The sequence below is a fragment of the Ctenopharyngodon idella genome, chromosome 10, assembly GCF_019924925.1.
Source record: "Ctenopharyngodon idella isolate HZGC_01 chromosome 10, HZGC01, whole genome shotgun sequence".
In the NCBI taxonomy this organism is placed as follows: Eukaryota; Metazoa; Chordata; class Actinopteri; order Cypriniformes; family Xenocyprididae; genus Ctenopharyngodon; species Ctenopharyngodon idella.
Genome location: NC_067229.1, coordinates 40596703 through 40619918, shown reverse-complemented (window position 1 = coordinate 40619918; position 23216 = coordinate 40596703). Strand labels below are relative to the sequence as shown.

Sequence of the window (23216 nt, the reverse complement as noted above, 5' to 3'; positions counted from 1 at the left end):
GTCGAGTGATGATCCATAATGCAATTCTCTCTGTGTTGGCCCCATCAAGCCGCTTGTTTTGTTTTTAAACAAACAAAGGCAAATAAACAAATTTCTGCATGACTGCCTTACAAACTGGATCAAATTTCTGGGAAAAATGAGGATAAATTGTGTTATTTTAACAAAGCAGATGTGTCTTCTGGCTGTCACTGCTTGGGAACTAATGCATTTTATTCAAGCTGCCCGATTCATTGTAATGACATGTCAAATAAAATCAGTTTTGAAGAACAAAGTGCTGATGCACATAGCAAGGCAAAGCAGAAATGAAATGGAATAAGTTACCATGTATGTCAAAGATGTAACAGTTTTCATAATAAATGTATGACAAGTTTTATTATAACGTCTAACTACAAAATATGCATCAGGGATATGATTTATTCCTATGTTATATAGTCTTTGATTAATAAAAAGTAGATATATCAATAATTTCATTCAAATACATAAAATTAAATATAATATATATGATCATAAAATAATATTTTAATACTTTTACAAATGTGTATATATTAGGGGTGTGACGAGACAGGTAGCTCAAGAGACGAGACAAGACACAAGATTGAGTTCACAAGAACGAGACAAGACGAGATTTTTACACAGTATTTTTAAGAAATCCTCAATGACGAAATACATTAGAAAATTAGTCTGCAGGTGCATTTGAAATGTCTTAACTAATCATCTTGTAATGAATGTCATTCAGTTCTACTTTCTGAGCATGAATTATCATATGCATTAAAAGACAACAATACTCAAGCACTGTAAAAGGTTTTGCCACAAACTCAACTTCTCTCCTGTATGATTTCATACGAGTCTCTTTAGACTTTAGAACTGTACATAATTTATGAGCTTCTACAACTTTTGACCTCCTAACTGAACTCCTTTCCACAAATTGATCATAGAAATAAAAACAGTATATAGAAAATATAGAAAAAAAGTCTTAAGTGAAAACAATAAGTGCAACCATAATCAAAGTACTCTCTCGATATTCAAAGTGCAACAATTTTTCTTCAAGCATGATACAGGGCTAAGAGATGGTTACAACTACACAGCCCAGCTTAAAGGAACACTCCACTTTTTTTGAAAATAGGCTCATTTTCCAACTCCCCTAGAGTTAAACAGTTGAGTTTTACCGTTTTCGAATCCATTCAGCCGAGCTCCGGGTCTGGCGGTACCACTTTTAGCATAGCTTAGCATAGTTCATTGAATCTGATTAGACCGTTAGCATCTCGCTCAAAAATGACCAAAGAGTTTCGATATATTTAAAACTTGACTCTTCTGTAGGTACATTGTGTACTAAGACCGACGGAAAATGAAAATTTGCTATTTTCTAGGCCGATATGGCTAGGAACTATACTCTCATTCAGGCGTAATAATCATGCTAAGCTATGCTAAAAGTGGTACCGCCAGACCCGGAGATTGGCTGAATGGATTCGAAAACGGTAAAACTCAACTGTTTAATTCTAGGGGAGTTGGAAAATGAGCCTATTTTCAAAAAAAGTGGAGTGTACCTTTAAGATAGTTTTTATATTGGGAGATATTTGCATGCATATTGTATGCGCGCTCGCGTTTTACTTTCACTTTCGATTTCGTGATCATGCGTACTCTGTGAATAGGGAGCGGTGGTACTGAGCACGCATTCTACTAGATAAGACATTTGCCGGACGCTTAGGCTCTTGTGCAACGAATCCTCCGCCATGGTCTTGTCTTTCATCTCGTCACTTACACTTAGCGTGATCAGTGAACTCTGATTCCTGATGCACTACGTACAGTGTTGGATGAGCTGGATGGAATTGAAGTGAGCTTTATTCAACTGAATTGAATAGTTTTTATTTCTATGAAAAGCAAAATGACAGTGGAGGTGTAATGTAAATGTAGCAGTGGCACATTCTATCCTAATTTCACCCTCACACTCCGTCATGGCAACATCACGACACAGCTTTTCACCTTGACGAGAAATGTTACCACATTTTAATCTCACAAGATCTCGTGGCACGAGATATCATTCCACACCCCTTAGAATTTATATATTTTTTATAGATATTTATGTAAATATTAAATCTATAAAAATATTTAAAAAAAATATATACTTATTTTGTACTGTCTCACCTTGAGAATGAGCTGTTTGAGGAAAAGAAGCATGAACGCCCGCAGGGATATAATTTCCTTCTGAGAGGGCCGTGGACCATCTGTAAAAAAACACAGTGATTTACAACAATTATATCAGTTACATCTAAATTCTTAATAAACACCTGCGTATGGCATTTAAATATACCTGAGATGCTTAAGATGTGCTAAAAGCCATCATCAAATGAACCAAAAAATGAGCAATATGAGGTCTTATGCCATTTTGATTCCTAAATTAATGTTAAAAAAAAAAAAAAAAAAAAACATTTAGCAGGGCTGAAGTTATAAAATATGTCACTCTCTTTGAATATTTCCCAAAACTGACAGCTAAAAAAAAAAAAAACCAAAAAAAAAAACATGGTTTGCTAGTGACAAACTAAATCCCGGAGCTTGTAAGGAATTACTCGTTTCATTTTTCAGGGATGAGGGAAAAGCCGCAGCTCAAAGCTGCAGGTTTCTTGCGATGGGTTCAAACTGAATTTAGTACAGTGACACACAACACACAAGAAAAACAGCACTTAAGACGCAGCTTAGGGAATACGAGCCCCTAAACGACACACCAACCCCATTTCTAAACCACACAACCACCTATTTCTCTTACAATCCCTCACTATCTTTCTCAAATAGACACAAACACACTCCTCATCTTTTATTGAACACGCAGCGCACAGACATTACAAAGTCGCTATAAAAAATTCACATCGCTTCCTATATGAAAAGCCACAGCTCACTGCATGCGTGTGATGTAATGAAGCAGGTCAGCGGCTTCCCATTTCAAGCCATGTTTATCCCCACATCGAGTGTGTGTTGGTGTGTGTTGTCATTGTCCTTGTACTGCAGTTCTGAACCCTGTGTGTAGTTATATACACAAGCGCTCTTTGGCGGTGAGCATTTGTAAGCTATGAACGTGGTCAAGGTCTCTTTGTAGCCAGGTATATCCCTTGACCTTTCCCAGCTGCAGTGATTTGGTGCAGTGAGAGAATTGATGACCGCGTGTGTAGACTGTGCTTTGCTAGAGAGATCTGGAAGGAGAGATTTGTCTTGGGTCAGGACATGTGTGTCTCACCGTATTCAACGAGATGACCACCCAACAGCATCCCAAGGGTCAAAGCAAGGTCAGTTAGGACAATCATTCAATCAATGCCACCTGTTATCATCACAGATGTGGCATTCGCAAGAATATGACAAAATATTTGTCAATGACTTTGAATCGGTGTAAATGTGCTTACAGTTATGCAAATAAATCCTTCGTGAAACTCAATTAGAATTAGATTAACGCTGTTTTTGTCGACCAAACGTTTAATTTACATTTATACTTTTACATCGCCTGGATTTTAAAATCCAATTAAGACTAAACATAAATGAAAAAAAGAGAAAATTAACACTACAGTACTTTACGTGGAAACAAATACACTCATACTACAATGTGACAGACCCATGCAGCATCATGGGAAGGGCAATGTGGTTGCCATGGTGACACGGGCTCTGCATCTAACACAGATAAGCAGCCACAAGTCACAGTGCTATCTGAAGTACACAGGGAAGGGAAGAAAGAAATGCAACTACAGTCTTGTCTAAATGAATCAACACATCCGCTATATATATAGAATAGAATGGACAACATCCAAAAACTGAAACACGCACAGATTTTATGCACACAGCATATAAAAAAAATTAAATAAATAAAAAAAACTATATAAATAAAAATGTGCATGCTCATTTACCCTATTTTTTACATTCGAATTATCCTATGTTCACTTAAAGTTCCTCTTTAAAAGCATTCTAAATGTAATTTTTAGCAAATCTCAAAATTAATATCAATTTCTCATACTGCACATTATGTTGTGATGACTAAATTCCATTGTATTTAAAAAATAGATTTTTGATTTTAGCGTTTTGCTTTTAATTTACTTAGATCAACCTGTATTTGCCAGAATTTTAATATCAACATATAAAATATAAAAGTAATATTTTTGGATTTTTTTTTAAATTAACTTAATTTATAATTTTAATCAACAAATGATCAAAAGTGACAGCAGAGACTTCAACTAAATCAACTTGAAACTACAATTTAACAGAAATTAAATTCAACTAAATTATGTTCATTTGAACCTTCTATTCAATGAATAATAATTTATCTCAGTTTCCACAAAAATATTAAGCAGTGCAACTATTTTCAACATTGATAAATATAAGAAATGTTTCTTGAGCACCAAATCAGTATAATTAGAATGATTTCTGAAGGATCATGTGACACTGATATGGAAGCCCGTTTCCGCCACTAAATAAAAAAAATAAAAACAGTAATTGCGACTTTTTATCTCAGAATTCTGACTTTTTATCTCGCAATTCTGAGATATAAACTCACAATTACGAGAAAAAAAAAATCAGAATTGTGACTTTATATCACGCAATTTTGAGTTTATATATCAGAATTCTGACTTTATAACTCGCAATTGTGAGAAAAAAAGTCAGAATTCTGAGATATAAACTCGCAATTACCGTTTTATTTTTTTATTTAGTGGTGGAAACTGGCTTCCATACACTGAAGACTGGAGTAATGATACTGAAAATTCAGCTGCCATCACAGAAATAAATTACACTTCAAAATATATTAAAATAGAAAATGGTTATTTTAAATTGTAATAATATTTCACAAATTTACTGTTATTATTGTATTTTTGATTAAATAAATGCAGCTTTGGTGAGCATAAGAGACAACATTCAAAAACAAATCTTACTGATTTCAAACTTTTGAACCTTTGCAGCCATCTTGTGAAGTTTATATTCAAAACAACTGATTTTTATTTTTCATTTATTTAGACAAAACAGTATAGAACTGTAATTTTAGCCATTTATTGGTTATTGGCCATGACATAAAAATAATTATTGGCTTATTTGTAGTGGCCAGAATTTTAATACCAGTGCATCTTTATATACAATAAAATGTTATACGCTTAGTTGAACAAGGAGATCATTGTGATCATCTGTATGGGGGGGCTAATGAGCAATGCTTATAAGTGTGTCAGATCATTACTGCTCACAGCTGACACAGTAAAACACCTCATGATGCTGTTAAAGATGTTGGATGCTACAAATCATTCACTTCAGACTTTAAAGCATCACTACACCATCTATCTAACTCAGAGACTCACCTCTGGGAATGACAGCCCAGGACGGAGAAAGAGAGAGATGGCACACAGATGGAAGAACTGACAGATTTTGCATGTGGCATTTGGGAAAACAGCAAGAAGGAAGGAGAAACAAATGAAAGAAAAACTACAGCGAGTGAGAAAATGAGACAAGAGAATGATAAAATAGGAAAGAGAAAAATGGAAAACAAGAGCGAGACAGAGAGAATGTAATCTTGAGAGAAAAACAAGATTTAGAATGAAGAGAGAACAAAAGTCTGAAGAACAAAAGTGCACAGGATACGAAAACAGGCCGAGACGGAGGGGGAAAAAAATGGAGTGGGCAGTCTTTCAAGATTCATTTGAGCTTAATATTGCTGGCTGTCTTTTTGTAGACACATGCTCCACCTTGCCACAACACACCGGCTAGCTTGTGCGAGGACTTCTGAACTGCTCAGCTTTTCCCAGAACGTGTATTTCCTATTGTTTTGTCAAAATCAAAATGATCATATGATCTCAAGATCTAGGGATTTCATTTGGTCAAATTTTGGTAAATGATCTGTCAGCAATGTGCAACTATACAGCACAGTTCAACAGTATGACGTGGAGTATAAAAGATCCATATATGGATGTAAACACTGGAAGTATATGCGTGTTTAAGCACTCACCTAGGCCTTTAGGGGTGATACCACTGCTTTCCAGAGGGTTGCTGGCCCAGTAGTAGTACTTGAGGGTGTGCATGAGCTGCAGGACCGTGCCCACTCTACGGATGGTGCTGTAGATGGTGGCAGTGCCAATGAATTCAGCTGACAGGTACGTGTAGAGGGAAAGCTGAACCTGAGATATGAAAAACACACAGTGGATCGCAAGATTTAAAATGGGCCGAAAGGGTAATAGTAAAAAGGATCGTTTCCATCTTAGATGATGATTGGTCAATTCAGAGTTTCTAAAATACATAGTACAGTTAGTTTACAAGACATATATGTTCTACTGGAAAGATGACACTTAATTTTTAATGTAAAAAAATCGTAATTTTATAATAACTATATATATTATAATTATACAATTATGTATATTATAATAATATTAGAAAATCTAATTTTATAATAAAGTAAAAATAACCTATTTTAATGTATTAAAATAGTTTGCTATATAAAACAACATTTTAATGAACATTTTTTCTTAATATTATAATATATTTTTCAATTATTATTTTTAAATAATACAATATAGCCACTTCATTTGTGATTAAAATATCTTAAAATTTAATAAATGTATTATTTTTGTATTCTGGCATGACTTTATAACACCATATATCAACATAGTGCAAAATGGTATTAAAATTATTTGTAGAAGTCGTTGCTTTGTTATGAGAAAGAATGTTTGGAAAAATGAATTTCATTGATGTCATTCGGAGTAACCAATATAAAGGGACCATTTTGGATCAAGTCATGCGGTCAATATCATGTGTTTGTTTGTCCTTTTGTTAGCTAGCTAGCTATCAGCCTGTTAGCATTGTTTCAAAATATTGTCATTCAGTATAACCAAAAGTGTCATTTATAAAAGTGTCATTTGGTAAAACTGAAAATTTGGTTAAACCGAATGACATTTTTGGTGACAAATTTTGTCCATCTTGTTGGAGAAAGTGTTAATTGATTATAAAAACCACATAATCACTAATAACACTTAATAAAACTTCAGAATATATAAGGCACTCAAGGCAGTTGTGAATAGGAGTCGTTAGGATTTTTTAATGTTTTTGAAAGAAGTCTCTTATGTTTACCAAGGATAAAAATGTAGATGAAAACATTGTACATAATGTAATGAAAACATTACTACACTTTAAAATAACTGTTTTCTATTTTAATATATTTTAAAATATAATTTATTCCTTTACTGGGAAACCTGAATGTTCTCATTATTATCAATATTAATAACAGTTGTGCGGCTTAATATTTTTGTGGAATCCGTGATACATTTTTTTTTATAGTTCTTTGATGAATAGAAAGTTCAAAAGAAAAACATTTATTTGAAATATAATTTTTGTCACATTATCAATGCCATTACTGTCACTTTTAATGCATCCTTGCTAAATAAGTAATTGAATAAACTAAAATAAGTAAATAATTTACTTAAAAATTAAATTCTCTAACCCCAAACGTTTGAATGGTAGTGTATATTATCCTACTGTTCCTTCAGCTGGAACAACTGATTAACTTTCCAAAAGTCAACAAATAAGTATGAAAAACACAACATATCTGGGTTACAGATTTTTCCCATTTACAAAGTTGTTTCTGCAAAGAAAAAGTTCCTGTGATTCTGTGTAAAAACCCATTCCCTTCAAACCATCCCTGTGGGACCCTCACACATACGCACACACGTATATATCCCACATTTACACACAGCCACTTCTTACACTGATCAACACGGACATGCTAATTAGGCTCAGGCTTAATGAGGCTGCCGTGGAAACCACATTTTATCAGTGTATTTAATCTCATGTTGACCCAGCCTGCTGATTCAGGTCAATATCATGGGGACATTTCCCCCCTAACTAAATTACAGCTTTATTTGCAAGCAGGTCAAAGAGAAAGCAAGACAATGAGGACCTCTTATGACAAGCTGAATCCAATTTTACATTTTCTAAAGAAAATTAAGTAGTGCCCGAGTAAAACTCACAGCAATACATTTGCTAAGGTGTTATGGGTGGGTTTTAATGAATTGTGAGAGATCTGAAAAAATGTATTCCTTCAGATCAAGGTAGAATATTAAAAAGTATGAAATCTGCCTCAATCCAAAAAAACCTGATCTATAACTTCTTTACCTATAATCTCTTTTTATCTCTATAGAAGTAATCTTTCACATATCTCCTTCCTGTACTCCAGCCTTCATTTTATCTCTCTCTCTTTCATTCCCTCTGGATGATTCTTCATTCTCTCTATCATAAAGGGCTGTAGTCGCTGTGGGATATTCACTCCTCTGCATGGATGGGTGAAGGAACAAAAGCGGACGATCGTTTCTTCCTGCGGTCATGTTTCCCAGGTCATTATCTAATAATTGAGCCTCCCTATTTTTGTAGAGGAAAGGAACTTTTTTTCCCCCAAATTAGTGAATAAAGTGTCTTTGAATGCAAAGTTTACTCGCACACTTCACACCCTGTAAACTTGATGGATAAAAATATCTAGAAGCATATGCTTTGTGCATCATCAAGTACACAAGGTCTGCATGCATAATATAAGCAGACTGCTTGGGTTAGAATGTCATTAACACTTACAAAAAGACCTTTGGTCATTCCATTGTACACAGATGGTATCAAGACTATATATTTATTGTTTCTCTCACTGAAACAAAAAATTTATATATTACGTATAAAATCTGTAAATTAATTTGAAATATATAATTAAAACACTGATCCTTTCTATATCAATACAGTGTGAAAATTACCTGTAAAAAAAACATGTACACTTTCATTCAAAAGTTTAGCATCAGTAAGATGCCATATTCAAATTACATTTAATAAGTTGAATTACATTCAAAAGTGACAGTAAAGACACCTATAGAGTCACAAAATTTCTATTTTGAATAAATGTTTTTCTTTTTAACTTTCAAAAAGTTTCCACAAAAAAAAATTAAGCATCAAAACTGTTTTTCACATTGATAATAAGAAGAAATGTTTCTCAAAGTGGAAATGAAGCAGTCAGTCAACAGGTTGTAGTACTGTAAGATGGCGGCACCCTTGCTACAAAAGCTATAGCAAAACATCTCTTTTTTAAACAGTTACATTTATCGTGTTTGTTCTAAAATTTTTGATTAGAGTGTAAATCCATTTACTAAATACTGTTAATTGACTGCTTCATTTCCACTTTAAGCACCAAATCAGCATATTAGAATGAATGAAGACTGGAGTAATGGCTGCTCATAATGGCTTTGCCATCACAGGAATAAATGACATTTTAAAATATATTAGAATAGAAAACTGTTATTTTAAACTGTAATAATATTTCACAATATTACATTTTTTACTATATTTTTGATCAAATAAATACAGCCTTTGTGAGCATAAGAGACTTCTTTTAAAACTCTTAAATCTTACAGACTTTTGAAAGCTTGTGTAAAATCTGCAATCCTTTGAAATATTATTTAAAAAGTAACAACAATGGCATTGCAACATTTAACAACGGAGAGATGTGAAACGTGACGAGCTCACCTTAGCTGGTGTATGGATCCAGATGGCAGCATTAAACAAAACGTGATCACATAGCTGCTTCAGTAAAGGAGCTCCATGAGTCAAGCCATCCAGATACTTGGCAAAGGACAGAAACTGCTCCAAAACTGCCCTGGTGATGTGCATCCGTGAAGACTGATGAGGAGAGAGAAAGACAAAGTGAGAGACACAGTTTGGGAGGTGAGACAGATAACGTGTTTCAGGCTTTTAACATATCATTTTTTTCTAATCTTGTTACTAACAGAAATACTAGACAAGTGACAAAAGATTTTGGTCATGGGACAGGCCCATGATGCAAGCGGGACTCAACCTTGTATCATAAAAGCAGTGCAACTTTGAATCAGACACAATTTTGGACAAAAATTAATTATAATTTATAATAAATAGATATTTATTAATGTAAAAAAATGAGTTGATTACTATCTTACCTTCTCTAGCAAATAGCCAATGACCAGGAAGCCTTTTCCTCCCAACATCTGCTCCTGCATGGCTACTGAACTCTTCAACAAGTCCACTAGGAAAGCGAGAAGAGTGGCACTGCAAGTGTAAAGAAAAAAAAATGCATTTAAATATGTAGCATTTAGAATGGGATTAGAATACAATGTGTAATGAGTTGGAACCTTCATCTCTAACATAAGCACCAAGGCTCAACATATCTGCAGGACATACGCCAACAACTAAACCACAGCTTCAAAATTCATTATATTTCTTATGGAGGCCAAATGTTTAGGGACACCTCAAGGACAAGATAATATATCCCAATGAACAGTATAAAATAAAAAAGTACAATACACACACACATAAAGATGGATCCCCTCCCTAGAAGCAATATTACCAGCGAGCACGAATTATGTCTTAGTTTCTTAAATGATGTTGTTGAGTTGATGAGATTGCTGATGAAATGTCTCTTTCTCTTTCTGAATTGCCATAAGCCGATGGATGGGCCGGTGACCTCTCCCATCTCCCCGAAGACTGTAAACCCCAGTGGGGAACATTACCACTGATCGATACCCCACAGATCTCTGCTCCGCTGATTATGCCTGCCAGCTCAGTGCTGATCTCTAATCTACTCGCCATGCCTGCGAGCTCCCAGAGCAGAACCACACAGTGACCTGAGAAATGAGGGTATGGCCATACCAGCCTCCCATCCCTCCTTGAGCGGTCTAGTGTCTCTATGAACATGAATGCCATGAATCTCTGAAAATCCCACATTCTATCTGTCACGCTCTATTTCTATCCCAGAATGACAGATTCCATTTATAATTCATGGCAGACATCCCTGACAGTGACTGACTTGAGTTTCAGTCTACATTATGGCAGCAACTTATTATTATGAAATGCAAAACTAGAAGCTTTGGACTCAAGCTTTGAGAGGGCCATGTAGACATTACTTTGACATTTACTTAGGGCTGGGACAATAAATTGATGCATCGCCAATCGAGAAATGATTCTGAGATTTTCCGAATGCATAGCGATTTTCTCACTAAGCGATTCTGAGCTTAGTTTTTAACAGCTCCAATTTCTTACACACACATTACTTCTATAAAATAATCATTCATAAAGCTTGAAAAGGTTGAAGCGAATTACAAAGGTGTTTGCAGTGGGCTGTTTACATTGATCTCACGTCATAAAAGCTTTCTGAGGTGCAAGTACATTCTCAGATTCAGTCGAACGCAAGAGCGCTCTTCTTCGTGAGCATTTGAGCGTGTGGTTAAAAACTAGCCTAGAGTGCCATCTGTTGTTAAAAACTAAGCTCAGACTCGATATGAAGATAATCGCAATACATTCGGAACATCTAACAATCGATCCACGAATCACGATGCATCGATTTATTGTCCCAGCCCTACTTACAATAAAATAATGACTGTTTTCAAACAGGTTTCTGGAAACTGGTAGCTCTCCAAACTCACACCACTGGTTGAGCCAATGTTTCTGTGTTGGTGTGGTTTAGATGATCAAAAAAACAAATGTACAAACAAACAAACAAACAAAAAGGCTTACTTTTCAAAATTGCTTACTTTTATATAGTTTACACTGTCGTTCAAAAGTTTGAGGTCGGTAAGATTTTTTATGTTTTTGAAAGAAGGCTCTAATGCTCACCAAGGATGCATTTATTTAATTAAAAATACAGTAATATTGTGAAATATTTTACAATTTAAAATAACTGTTTCTATTTTAACATATTTTAAAATGTAATTTATTCTTGTGATGCAAAGCTGAATTTCAGTAGCCAAGTCTTCAGCATCACATGACCCTTCAGAAATCATTCAAATATTCTGATTTGCTGCTCAAGAAACATTTTAATCAATGTTGAAAAAAGTTGTGCTGTTTTTTCAAGATTCTCTGATGAATAGAAAGATTTAAAAACATTTATTTGAAATAGAAATTCATTCATTCTTTAGTAATTTTATAATCTTTAGTATACTTTTGATCAATTTAATGCATCCTTCGCTAAATAAAATAAATCTTACTGGTCCCAAACTTTGAACAGTAATGTATTTAGTATAGTATAGCCTCTTCATTTAAAAAAGGTACAATATTTTCTTTATGATATAAATGTCATATAATGATTTAAAAAATTGAAGATCTAATGAACCCTGAGAGTTGAAATTCTAAATTTAGCTCAGTGAATCTGCAGGCTGTATGGTCAATACTCACCAGACGGTCGTCTCCACAGGGCTGTCGTTGGGTTGCCTGTAGTCCAGCTGTGAGAAGAGTGGGAAAAGAACTTGGATTCCTCCAATAGAGTGGATGGCGCTATGGATGGAGTGAGTGACAATAGCCTTCACATCCTGCACACACATGCAAAAACGGCTTATTGGAAAATTGAACATAAAACATTTTCTAGAAGACCTTCATAGAAGGTCATAATGTGCTATAGACGCGTACAGTATACAATATAATGTGCATTATAATCAGTTGTATGATCATGAACATTTACAATATAGCACATTTCTCACAATATAGCAGTCTCTCAAAACCTTGTGTTACAACAATATGTCAATGTCATTAATCAAATTATAAATATATTGTTTAGGATTCATAGATAATTTGCCTCATTTTAAGCTTGTCCTGAAAAAAATGACTATTTAATTTAATACTAATAATACAACTTTTAATAATGTAGAATATGTCTATTTTGTCAACACTGCAACAAAAGAGAGAGAAACAGAAGTTTCACCGATAGACATGCTGTTTAACTAATTATTCCAAACCATTCCCTCTCTACAAAAATATTTTTTCAGTTCTGTAGCCTGTTTTTCCCCAGTACTCAAGAATCAGTGAACAACAGCAGTGATAAACATGATAAATGATATTTGTGTGTAAGAGAATCAAACAGACCTGCAGCATTAGGGCATGTGGAGAGTGCACAAATATAGAGGGGTTTTCTCTGGGCGAGGACTCCAGGCACAGCTGTGCGTCGGTGGCTTTAGCATTGTAGGTGAAGGCAATGCTGCTCGCCAACTTCCCATCATACAAAACCTGCTTATGGTGCTCAGCCAGGTGGATGTCGCTTTCTGACTTGAACTTAAATGTGCTCTGTGAAGACAGACAATACAAGTTTGGTAAATGAGTAACATCCTTCAAACAAAGTTTTCTCACTTTTTGCTTCTCTTTCAGTCTCTCTTGGCAGCGGGCTCGTGGAAAACACCAGGGACTGGGCCGCATCCCAGAGGACTGATAATAATAATAATAATAAAAAAGCTTTAATTACTGAGGCACAGAGCAGCCACACACACAGGCGTACATTATCTTAATGAAGCTCTGGCTGCAGAAATGTGCCATTTCACTAATGGCTCTGAACGTTGAGTGTGTGCCGGTATGAGCATGCGTGTGTAAATGTGCATGTATCTGCAAAATCTCTCTCATGTAAAGCACTTTGTGCCACTAGTCATCTACTCAACTGAGGGAGTGAATGAGGGACTTACATAAGATCATGCAGAATTTCTTGACTTTGCATGACAGGATTTTCAACTCACCGTTTGATTTGGTTTTCCCCCAAGATTTTATATATGGGATGTTTGGAAACTATTTATTTTGATCTTATTAGGATTTTTTTTTATGCATTTTACCTTGTGTAAGTGTTTTAGTCAGATAAATGTGTAATTCATAGACATCCATCCATCCATTTTTCTAATCCAATAATCCTATTGGGGATGCTGGAGCCTATCCCAGCATCTCCAGCCATAGGCAGGTAAAAAATCCTGGACAGGTGGTCAATTTAAAGACATGTAACATCAAATATACTGGATATTCTAGAAATAAATAAATAAATAGTGTTAAAAAAATACTCCTCAAATAAACAGTAATATAAAATAGTAATATTCATATAAATAAATACATTTTTTTATAAAGTTCCATGAAAATGTATTTTCACTGTCTCAGAAACAACCTTTCTTTGCTGATGAGAGGAGACAGATTAACCAAGAGGGGATAGATTAATTAATAATATCAAAGTATAAAATGCTTAAAATGTCTTCCAAAGACCAAACAAATCCTAATGTATAAAATCAAGTCCCATCTTACATTATTTAACACCGAATATTCTATTTTAGGATATTCTATCTCTGAATATTTTATTTTGCTTTTAAAACCCATATTGAATTTTATTCAATATTTTATTCCAATTACCCTAAAAAAACAGAGTATATATGTAATTATGCTTATAATATTAGTAGAGTTTTTTTTTATTAATAAAGTTTTTTGCAAAAATATATATATTATTGTCCGAGCTATTCGTTCTGCTTTTGCTTCGTTTGCCGTTTGATGTTTCTCATATCCATCATGTGCACCAGTGCGACCTCTAACAAGATTTAGTCGCACCGGCAGGAAAAAAAGGTGTTTAACAAGCTATTTAAACTGGACGTGTCAAAGTGAACATTCTTTCACTCTTCCATTTGTCCTGTTGTCGACACTCAAGTGTGTGGAGTATGTCAAAAACTGAAAGTGCATAAACTGTATTTAGTGTAGAGAGCGTCAGTGATTATAATGGGGTCTATTTGCTTTTGACGCAACGCTCACATCCAATATAGACAAATGTCAGCAGTTAAGCGATTGAAAGCCAGTGGATGGGGCCTATGGTACGTTGATCTATTCGTCAATGTCTTTCTCTAGAGGCTGTAAAGTGCAAAAGTATTTGCCTGTGTAACGTCAGATCCAGCAATATCAAAACAAGCTGTTTTTGACGTTTTAAGCTATGAATCTTGCAAGATGGTACAAAGACCTCTTATGTGTCAAAAGATCAAGGCAAATTTGATTTCTTATATCATAACTCCTTGAACTTTCTATGAGACTGAATATTAAGCATTATAGGCAACATTATAGGCATGCACATAACCAAAATAACCTGCAACATCTAATTGCCTCACAAATCTACAGCAGCACTTCTGAACAGGAATGACAGACGTATTAGTACTGAGACCAGCACAAACACAGTCACACACACACTGAGCAATTTTTCAAAAAACAGTACGATGCAAATAAGCCTTTGCACTGGCACTGAGATTCGCTGCAGTTTCCTCAGGACTATAGCCAATGTGTCCACTTAGCAACACACTGACTGGCGCTGAACACAGCATCAAAACTTCTACCAGACACTACTCACACACTCCAGACCAAAATACACACAAACAATATTAACTAGCTCTCTAAATAGGGACATATCTTAGCCTTCTATTATTTATGAACGTTATGAAGAACAGCATGAGAAGTTTTACTGTGCAAAGAGTCTAGCAGCTAAAGCACAGCATGCTGTCAGCACATTAATTAAACATCTAAAATATGAAACAAAATCTGAAATCTAAAAAATACAGTAAATAATAATAACTATACAGATAAATGAACTATGCGAATAAAACTAAGACAAATAATAAAACAAATAATAACTATATAAATAAATGTTTTCATATATATATATATATATATATATATAATAACCAATAAATAACAGATAAAGCACAGCATGCTGTTAGCACGCAAAAAATTAAAAAGAAAATCTACATATAACACAAAAAAAATATCTAAAATAAGTATTTTTGCAATATAATTCAGTCAATACAGTATAATACAATGCAATATAATACAGTCAACTTTTAATTATTTGTCCGTTGTTTTATGACCATCATCTTCACCACCATGACTCATCTCTAATATTTACCACTTTTCCCTGAGAACATCCCAAAAAGAATGTTCATCTTACTTCTGGAGACACACTGCGTCAAATCTGTATCCAAACCGCAACTACTATAGGTCAGAATCACATACACTATGAAAAAAGAGAGAGATTGAGAATGACCATTAATATGGTCATATGGTCAGGCACAGAGGTCACAGCAGCACTGGCAAATTCAACCAGCTGTCTGGGAAACGGGTCACTGCTTCGACACACCCTATGGCTGATATCTGATGCTGCAAAGCTAGCACACTTTTTCCTTGCCGTCTCTCTCTCTCTTTTGCTCCTTGCAATCCCATGAGAGGACAGCCGCACCAGCAGCGCTGACAGAGACTAACAGCACTGGAATCCAGCAGAGATTTCATACACTCTGATGATCTATATAACTTATAAACACACACACACACACACACACACACAAAGGCGCCAGTCCAGACGGCTCTCTTTGCGACAATGCCAAGTGCCCCATACCTCACATGCTAATTACCACGGCAACACACAGCCAGAGAGCAGCTTGTTGGCTGTCACATGCTGACCAGACATCTGGACTTCCTCTGGTACAAGGACCACATCAACTGGCTGCAGCAGCAACACACACTCTCACCCAAACTTTCACAGACAAGACAGCTAAGGACACAAATGAGCACACACATTTCAGCCTTGAATTTCCACATAAATTATGTGCACGTAATATTAACAAAATAATCCACTACATTCTAGTTTTGTAGTATGTAGCATGTGTACTGTGCAGAATCTGCATGCACGAATATCCAGCTATATTTGCAAAACTGTGGAATACACAGTATACAGAGCATATACAATTGACCTTTATTTGAAGCGTGACCAATCAACCATGATTTTTAACATCTTTTCCTTGACTCGTTATTTGATCAGACTTCCAAAAGTTGACATTTTCACACAAAATTGAATTAATAATGCAAACAATGCAGTGCACAGGCAGGGGGGCCGGAGGGGCTTGAGTGGGTGCGAAAGTGAAAGTGCCCTTTGCAGTCGCATCACGGTGCCTCCGCGTTCCCATTTCTCCCCCCGGAATGCGATTTCTACCGAGAGAGAACAATCCCCCCCAGAAAACGATTTCTACCGAGGGAGAAACTTTTATTTATTGTTGCATGTTGCATACTGTCACATACACTACTGATCAAAGGTTTTGGTAAGATTTTTTCTTTTGAAAGAAATTAATATTTTTATTCAGCAAAGACAGATTAAATTGATTAAAATTACATTAAAAACTTTTATATTGTTACAAAAGATTTGTAATTCAAATAAATTCTGTTCTTTTGAACTTTCTATTCATCAAAGAATCCTGACAAAACAGGGCCGTAACCACCATAGACATTGAGGGGACGAGTCCTCCCAATAATTAGAAATGACCAAATTGTCCCCCCCAATATTTGATATTACTGATGCTGCTCTGCTGTACTCCATTATTCACAGCTCTGTTTGTTGTTAGGATGACAAAAAAAGTTTTAAAAGTTACATTTCTAGGCTGGTCTGCCTCAGAGGTCTAACAGCGCTCATCACTGTCAGAATGAGTGAACTGGCCAATCAAATCAAAGAAGGCGGGGCTTAATTACTGGTCACAGAAGACGAGTGTGAACTCCAATGTGACGCTTTCGTTTTAGCAATGAAAGAGTATGGCGAGTAAGTAGCTAAACATTTAATATTTGACGACTGTTTTATTATTGAAATATTCAGCGACCGACAGTAATATCCACTGATGCAAACTACTCAACATTTTTATAACATTTCGCCATTTTAAATGGAAAACATGCTATTATTTGATTAATATGATATGATTAATTTAATTCATAACTAAATGTGACGAGACAAGAAATGTTTTTGATATATTAGAGATACAACTAAAAATTCAGCTTTGCCATTACAGGAATACATTTTAAAATATATGAAAATAGAAAAGCAGCCTTGGTGATCTTTTCAAATTAAAAAACATTACAAACTTTTTGAACTTTTTAACTTTTTTAAGTGTGTATTAGTTGACGTATTGATTAGTTCTACCACTCATTGATGATTTGGGCCTGTGTTGGCTAATTGTGAATCACATGATTACAGCATGTTTTCAATATGTTCACAGCAGGAAGAATGGCTGATGCTGCATGGATTTGAAATTGAGTAAAATTGAGTAGGTGTGCAATCCCTATCATATATTATTATATGTAATATATGTATATAAAACATATGTAATATATGTATATAAAACATATATTATATATTATTATTATTATTTAAAAATGTTAGGTAGTAAAGCAGTATACAATGCACAAAAAAATGCAGCAAAAAGCATGTTAGAATTCCAATCTGAACAAGCCATGTGTTGCAATGAAGCAGCAGCAGACCTATATGAGATGTTTGCATTAAAAATCCACATCAACTTCTATATCCATAATATAAAACATTCACTGCATACATCAGGTCTCTCTCCACTAAGGCATCTTCATGACAGAGCGTCAGAGCGTTGTACACACATCAGAGAACGTACACACACACACAAACCATGAATAATCCACACTCTCTGCTCTCTTGATTTTTCTTCTATAGCTAAAGTGAGCTGCAATCAGGCGCCAGGGAACTTTTAGCCGCGTGGGTCCAAGGATTAATAATTAAAAATCCCTCAATAAGTCCAGATGCAGTTAGCTCTCTGTGCCAATAGTGAGAGAGGAAGAGAGACAGTATGATTTCGTTTTTAATTCTCAGATTTAATGAAGAGACTTTCTGTCCCTGTTATCCTGGTTTAATTTAAAGGGATAGTTCACCCAAAAATGAAAAATTCTGTCATTAATTACTCACCCTCATGTCGATGCAAACCCGTAAAACTTTTGTTTATCTTTGAAACACAAATGAAGACAATTTAAATTAAATCTGAGAGATTTCTGTCCCTCCATTGACAGTCCACGCAACTACCACTTTATCACTTTATTTTAGAGCCTGGTCACATGTAACAGGTTCATAATCTCTCCTTAAAATAACTCTTTAATAATCTTAAAGGGTTAGTTCACCCAAAAATGAAAATTCTGTCATTAATTACTCACCCTCATGTCGTTCCACACCCATAGGACCTTCATTCGGAACACAAATTAAGATATTTTTGATAAAATCCGATGGCTCAGTGAGGCCTCCATTGACAGCAAGTTAATTTACACTTTTAAATGCCCAGAAAGCTACTAAAGACGTATTTAAAACAGTTCATGTGACTATAGTGGTTCAACCTTAATGTTATGAAGCGACGAGAATACTTTTTGTGTACCAAAAAAACTAAATAACGACATTTATTCAACAATATCTAGTGATGGGCGACTTCAAAACACTGCTTCATGAAGCTTTAAAGCTTTACGAATCTTTTGTTTCGAATCAGTGGTTCGGAGCGTCGAAGTCACGTGAACCACTGAAATTTTGAAACGTTACGAAACACTTATGACGTAACTAAGCCTCGCTAACTGAAATCCCGTGACTCTGGCAGTTTGATACACGCTCCGAACCACTGATTCGAAACAAAAGATTCGTAAAGCTTCGAAGCTGATTCGTGAAGTTGAAACGAATCAAACTGAACCAAACTGCAATGAACCAACAAAGTTTCTGCTACTGAAGTTTAAATCAATAAGAGCTATTAAAACATCTCAAATAACACACACACACTTGTGAGTAAGGCAAAAGTTGTGAAATTAGTCTAATGACATAGACTTTAGAAAACATACTTTAATTAAATTAATAAACTGTCAAATACTGCTGTTGATTTTATATCAACAGCAAATTCGGTGTAAACATTAGATATATCGGCCAGTCCTATATAGCAGCAACCAAAACAAGCTGTGCTTTGCCTGATGAAAAAACAACCCAGAGATAAGAACTGAGAGATGCTGTTAATAATCTGTCCATTTAGCCATAATGTACAACAACATCATCTGACTCAAGTAAACAAAAGCTGCTTATAATCATCAGATCATCTGACCCGGGTAAACAAGCCCTGTCCGCATGCTTCCTGTGAGCTTAGCTTAAATTAGGGAGCCTCGCGCTTGGCTGGACAGAAACATTGTGCGGGAGATTTTTTTTTTAGTTAAGGGAGAAAAATCCAACTTGACGGCTTGTATTTTCCCTTAACGCTCCTCTCTGAAACACAGCCATTAACTGGTCAACCAGAAAAGACGAGACAGCGATTAACATCAATCATCTATCCTTTACTCTTCGTTTTTGTACCGAGGAGGGATTTTTTTAAGGGTTCATCTAATTCAAGCGCTGCTTTGGCATAAACACTTGAGCTCATCAAGCAGAAGCAGCAATCAGCTCCCACATGCATATAGACCTGAGAGACAAGCACGTCTGAGAGGTGAGAGTCCGGTTAATGAACGAGAAAGAGAGAAGAGAGTGGAACATCAGGTATTATTAACAGATCTGTCAGGGAAACGTAGAGCCAGCGTAATGAGAAAGTACTTTAGCACGGCACATGTTTCAGGAATAGTTGTCTCAGCCATAGACAGACACTGACTGCCCAATGACATGCATAGTGTATAAGTGCATAGTGTATAGTGCGTCATATGGGACACAACTATGGATGTACAGTTGATCGCAGTTGTCGTTGTAGCTACTCTAAAAAAAGAAAAAACAAGCCAAACACATTTGGATGCGGTCGTGGGTAGACGTGGTCAGTATGGATTCTACAGATTACAACGGGAGTTAGAGGTGCGTGGTGCAGTCAGTTATTTTATCACTGTAGAGTCAAATATTAAGGCTGATTTTTAAGTTAATTATGTTCAGTTAATTTACTTTTGTACTGTTATTGTATTTTATTGCAACACTGGTAGATAGAGGACAGCTTCGCTTTCAAAAGTGACGCGTCATACACTACGATATGCGTTCTAAAATTGCCTCATAATATCAAACATGTTTTGATATCCTCTGACTGGATGAAATCATAGTCTAAAGCTAAAAAATCATACACTACGCGATTTGTCTACTCTCAAACCGCCCAAAATCTGCAGACTGGTGCAGACTTTCAGCAACTATTGTCGACTCATCTAGACAGCAAATCAGGGCAGTATTCCAGCCTTAAGTTTTTAATCTAACATTTAGATTTTATTTCAGCTTTATTTTAATTAACACTATCAATTTTTAATAGTTTTAGTTTTAGTTAACAAAAAATAACCCTCTGTCTCTATCTGAGGAGCCGCATTCAAATGACATTTTAATTAAAAAAAAAACACTTAAGAGATTTAATTTTAGTATGTATAATATCATAGAAACTCTGTCTGTGTAGACAGCAGACAGCGAGGTCGAGTTTAGGAAGATGAGCTTTAATGTTACACCGTGTAACAATGTTAAAGTCTCAGGGAAGGAGGAGGCGGGAATCGGCGAATGTTCAACGTAACTTTAATAATAAAATAAACAACAAAAGGAAAGTAAAGTGGCAGACCCTCATGGATGACTGTCGCATAAACTAAAACAAAACAACAGTCCCAGGCCTGGTCCTCTCTCACCCCTTACTGTCATCATTCCTCTTTTTATCTAGCCGGAGCTCCTCTGTGGGACTTGGGACCGGTGTGGCACGCAGGTGATGCTTATTAACACTCGCACCACTGGCCTCACTCCTTTCCCGCAGCTCTCGACCCCGCCCTGCCTCTCGCCACACACCACCTGTCAGTTTCAGAACTAATCCATCTGAATGTTCTTAGCAAGGAGTGTAATTACGCACTAAGTATTCGGTCAAACACAAAACGCCAATTTTGTACTTCAACAATCCAGCAGCAAAGATGGAGGAGTATCTCACAGCAATCTACCTGTATGACCATTATACATTCAGACACTCTCTCAGAAGTGATCTCAGGGGTTGTACCTTATATCCGGGTCCGAGCTGATGAATGGCAAAGATCTGTGCGGGGTTCAGCGCCTCACTAAAGACATAGACGGCACCAAGCTGCCCACAGAACACTCGGTTAGCATCCGCAGTCTCTGAAGAGCCCAGGAAACATTTATCATAACTCTGCAGGAAGGGAGAGAGGAAGAGAAGATAATAAGGATAAAGGAAGAAAAAAAAAACCAGAAAGACAGACACCAAAAGTGGAGCTTTTTATCAGTTCAACGGATTGAGAGTTTTCTGAAAAGGCCCTCTGGAGCTGTTTACTTGCTATCTTCTGGTCATCTTGTTCTGATTTACTTTAGCTAGTCTAGTCACAATGTACTTTAAAGGTTTGCCTTAGGGAAAGAGAGGTACTATGGCTAATCCATATCCCTTAGAGATCCGTAGAGACAAGTGCTTATCTAATCGCATATCATTTGGACTCTATTTTTAAAGCTGAGGAAAAAAAGTTGATTGCAAGTTCATGATTTTGGCAACCCGAGATCGTCATGTGCTTCTCGAGGCTGTGTACGGAAAACAATGAGAAAGCAAAAGCAGTGAAAAGGTAGGAAAGCTGCTAGCAGCACAAACACTTACATCATTGGTGTTGACGTGCCATGCCATGTCGCCGTAGGAAACCAGCTGGCCGTTGACATAGCAACGGATTTCGCTATTCCTCCAACGGTTGTAGATGTGGACTATGCTGATCATGTACCACTGCAGGAGAGGACAGGAAGTAGAAATGTGTATTTAATATTCACACAGCCCACTCAGTCAAGCTTAAAAGGTCATTTATGTAAGTCTTAAAGGTACATTAGCAAACATAGTGTTCTTTATGGAAGACCATTTCCACCACAGAATAAAAAAAAACTACATAAAAAAAGTAATAGTCAGTGGCACTGGTTTCGGTAGTGTTTTTCCCCCATTAATTTTTCCATAAGAATCGAAAAAAAAAAAAATCTTCGTTAAATAGTTAAGCAATGAATCAAGCCAATCAGCAATGAGGTTAATCACAACATTAGACACTTTGATTTGAACTTCGAAGCAAAGAAGTTCTTGAAAATCGGACAAAAAGACAAAGCTACAAGACTGTGTACTTAACAGCTTTAGTGAAGGAAGGAACTACAATCCCATGAAGCATTGTGAACAGCATAATCAAATTAAAAACGATGGATTATATAAAAACAATGTATTTTAAGTTTATTGCAAAATATGCATATATATATACAAATATTTAAGTATTTTGAGAGTGTAAAGAGAACGATTCGATTACATTATTCGTGGTGCTTCATGGAGTGGGCGGAGCTAAAGAGCTATTTTGGTGCATGTTGCTTTTTTGACTCTGATTGGTGTAATTCTCTGTAGAGCATCATGGGTAATGTAGTTTTTCACCAGGAATTCCGCTGTTAAACATGATTATTTTAAAAATAAGATGAAATAATGTGGGCTGATGGTTTCATCAGAAGCAAATACCATGGATTAACAATCTCATCACTCACAGTAGGTCTGTCTTTAAAGGTTTATAAGTTAAAAATCAATTTCCCTATGGAGAAAATGAATGGAATTTTTACTTCCGGAACCCTGCTGTTGCACTCTATTGCACAATTCCAAATGTATATATCTCGCATTTTGAGTTAACATCTCGCAATTCAGACTTTTTTC

The 23216-nt window shown here is 35.7% G+C and overlaps 1 protein-coding gene across 11 annotated transcripts in view; it reads right to left on the bottom strand.

Moving 5' to 3' along the window:
* nbeaa (neurobeachin a) overlaps nt 1-23216 on the bottom strand; it is a 139591-nt gene that overhangs the window by 43927 nt on the left and 72448 nt on the right. For all 11 annotated transcript variants that reach the window (XM_051910022.1, XM_051910023.1, XM_051910028.1 and 8 more), the window contains exons 7-14: nt 22152-22271; nt 21552-21698; nt 12859-13056; nt 12175-12308; nt 9945-10053; nt 9499-9651; nt 5960-6128; nt 2143-2222 (exon numbers count right to left, since the gene is read on the bottom strand). In XM_051910022.1, the coding sequence (XP_051765982.1) occupies nt 2143-2222; nt 5960-6128; nt 9499-9651; nt 9945-10053; nt 12175-12308; nt 12859-13056; nt 21552-21698; nt 22152-22271 (1110 nt within the window). The remainder of the gene's footprint in view (nt 1-2142; nt 2223-5959; nt 6129-9498; nt 9652-9944; nt 10054-12174; nt 12309-12858; nt 13057-21551; nt 21699-22151; nt 22272-23216) is intronic.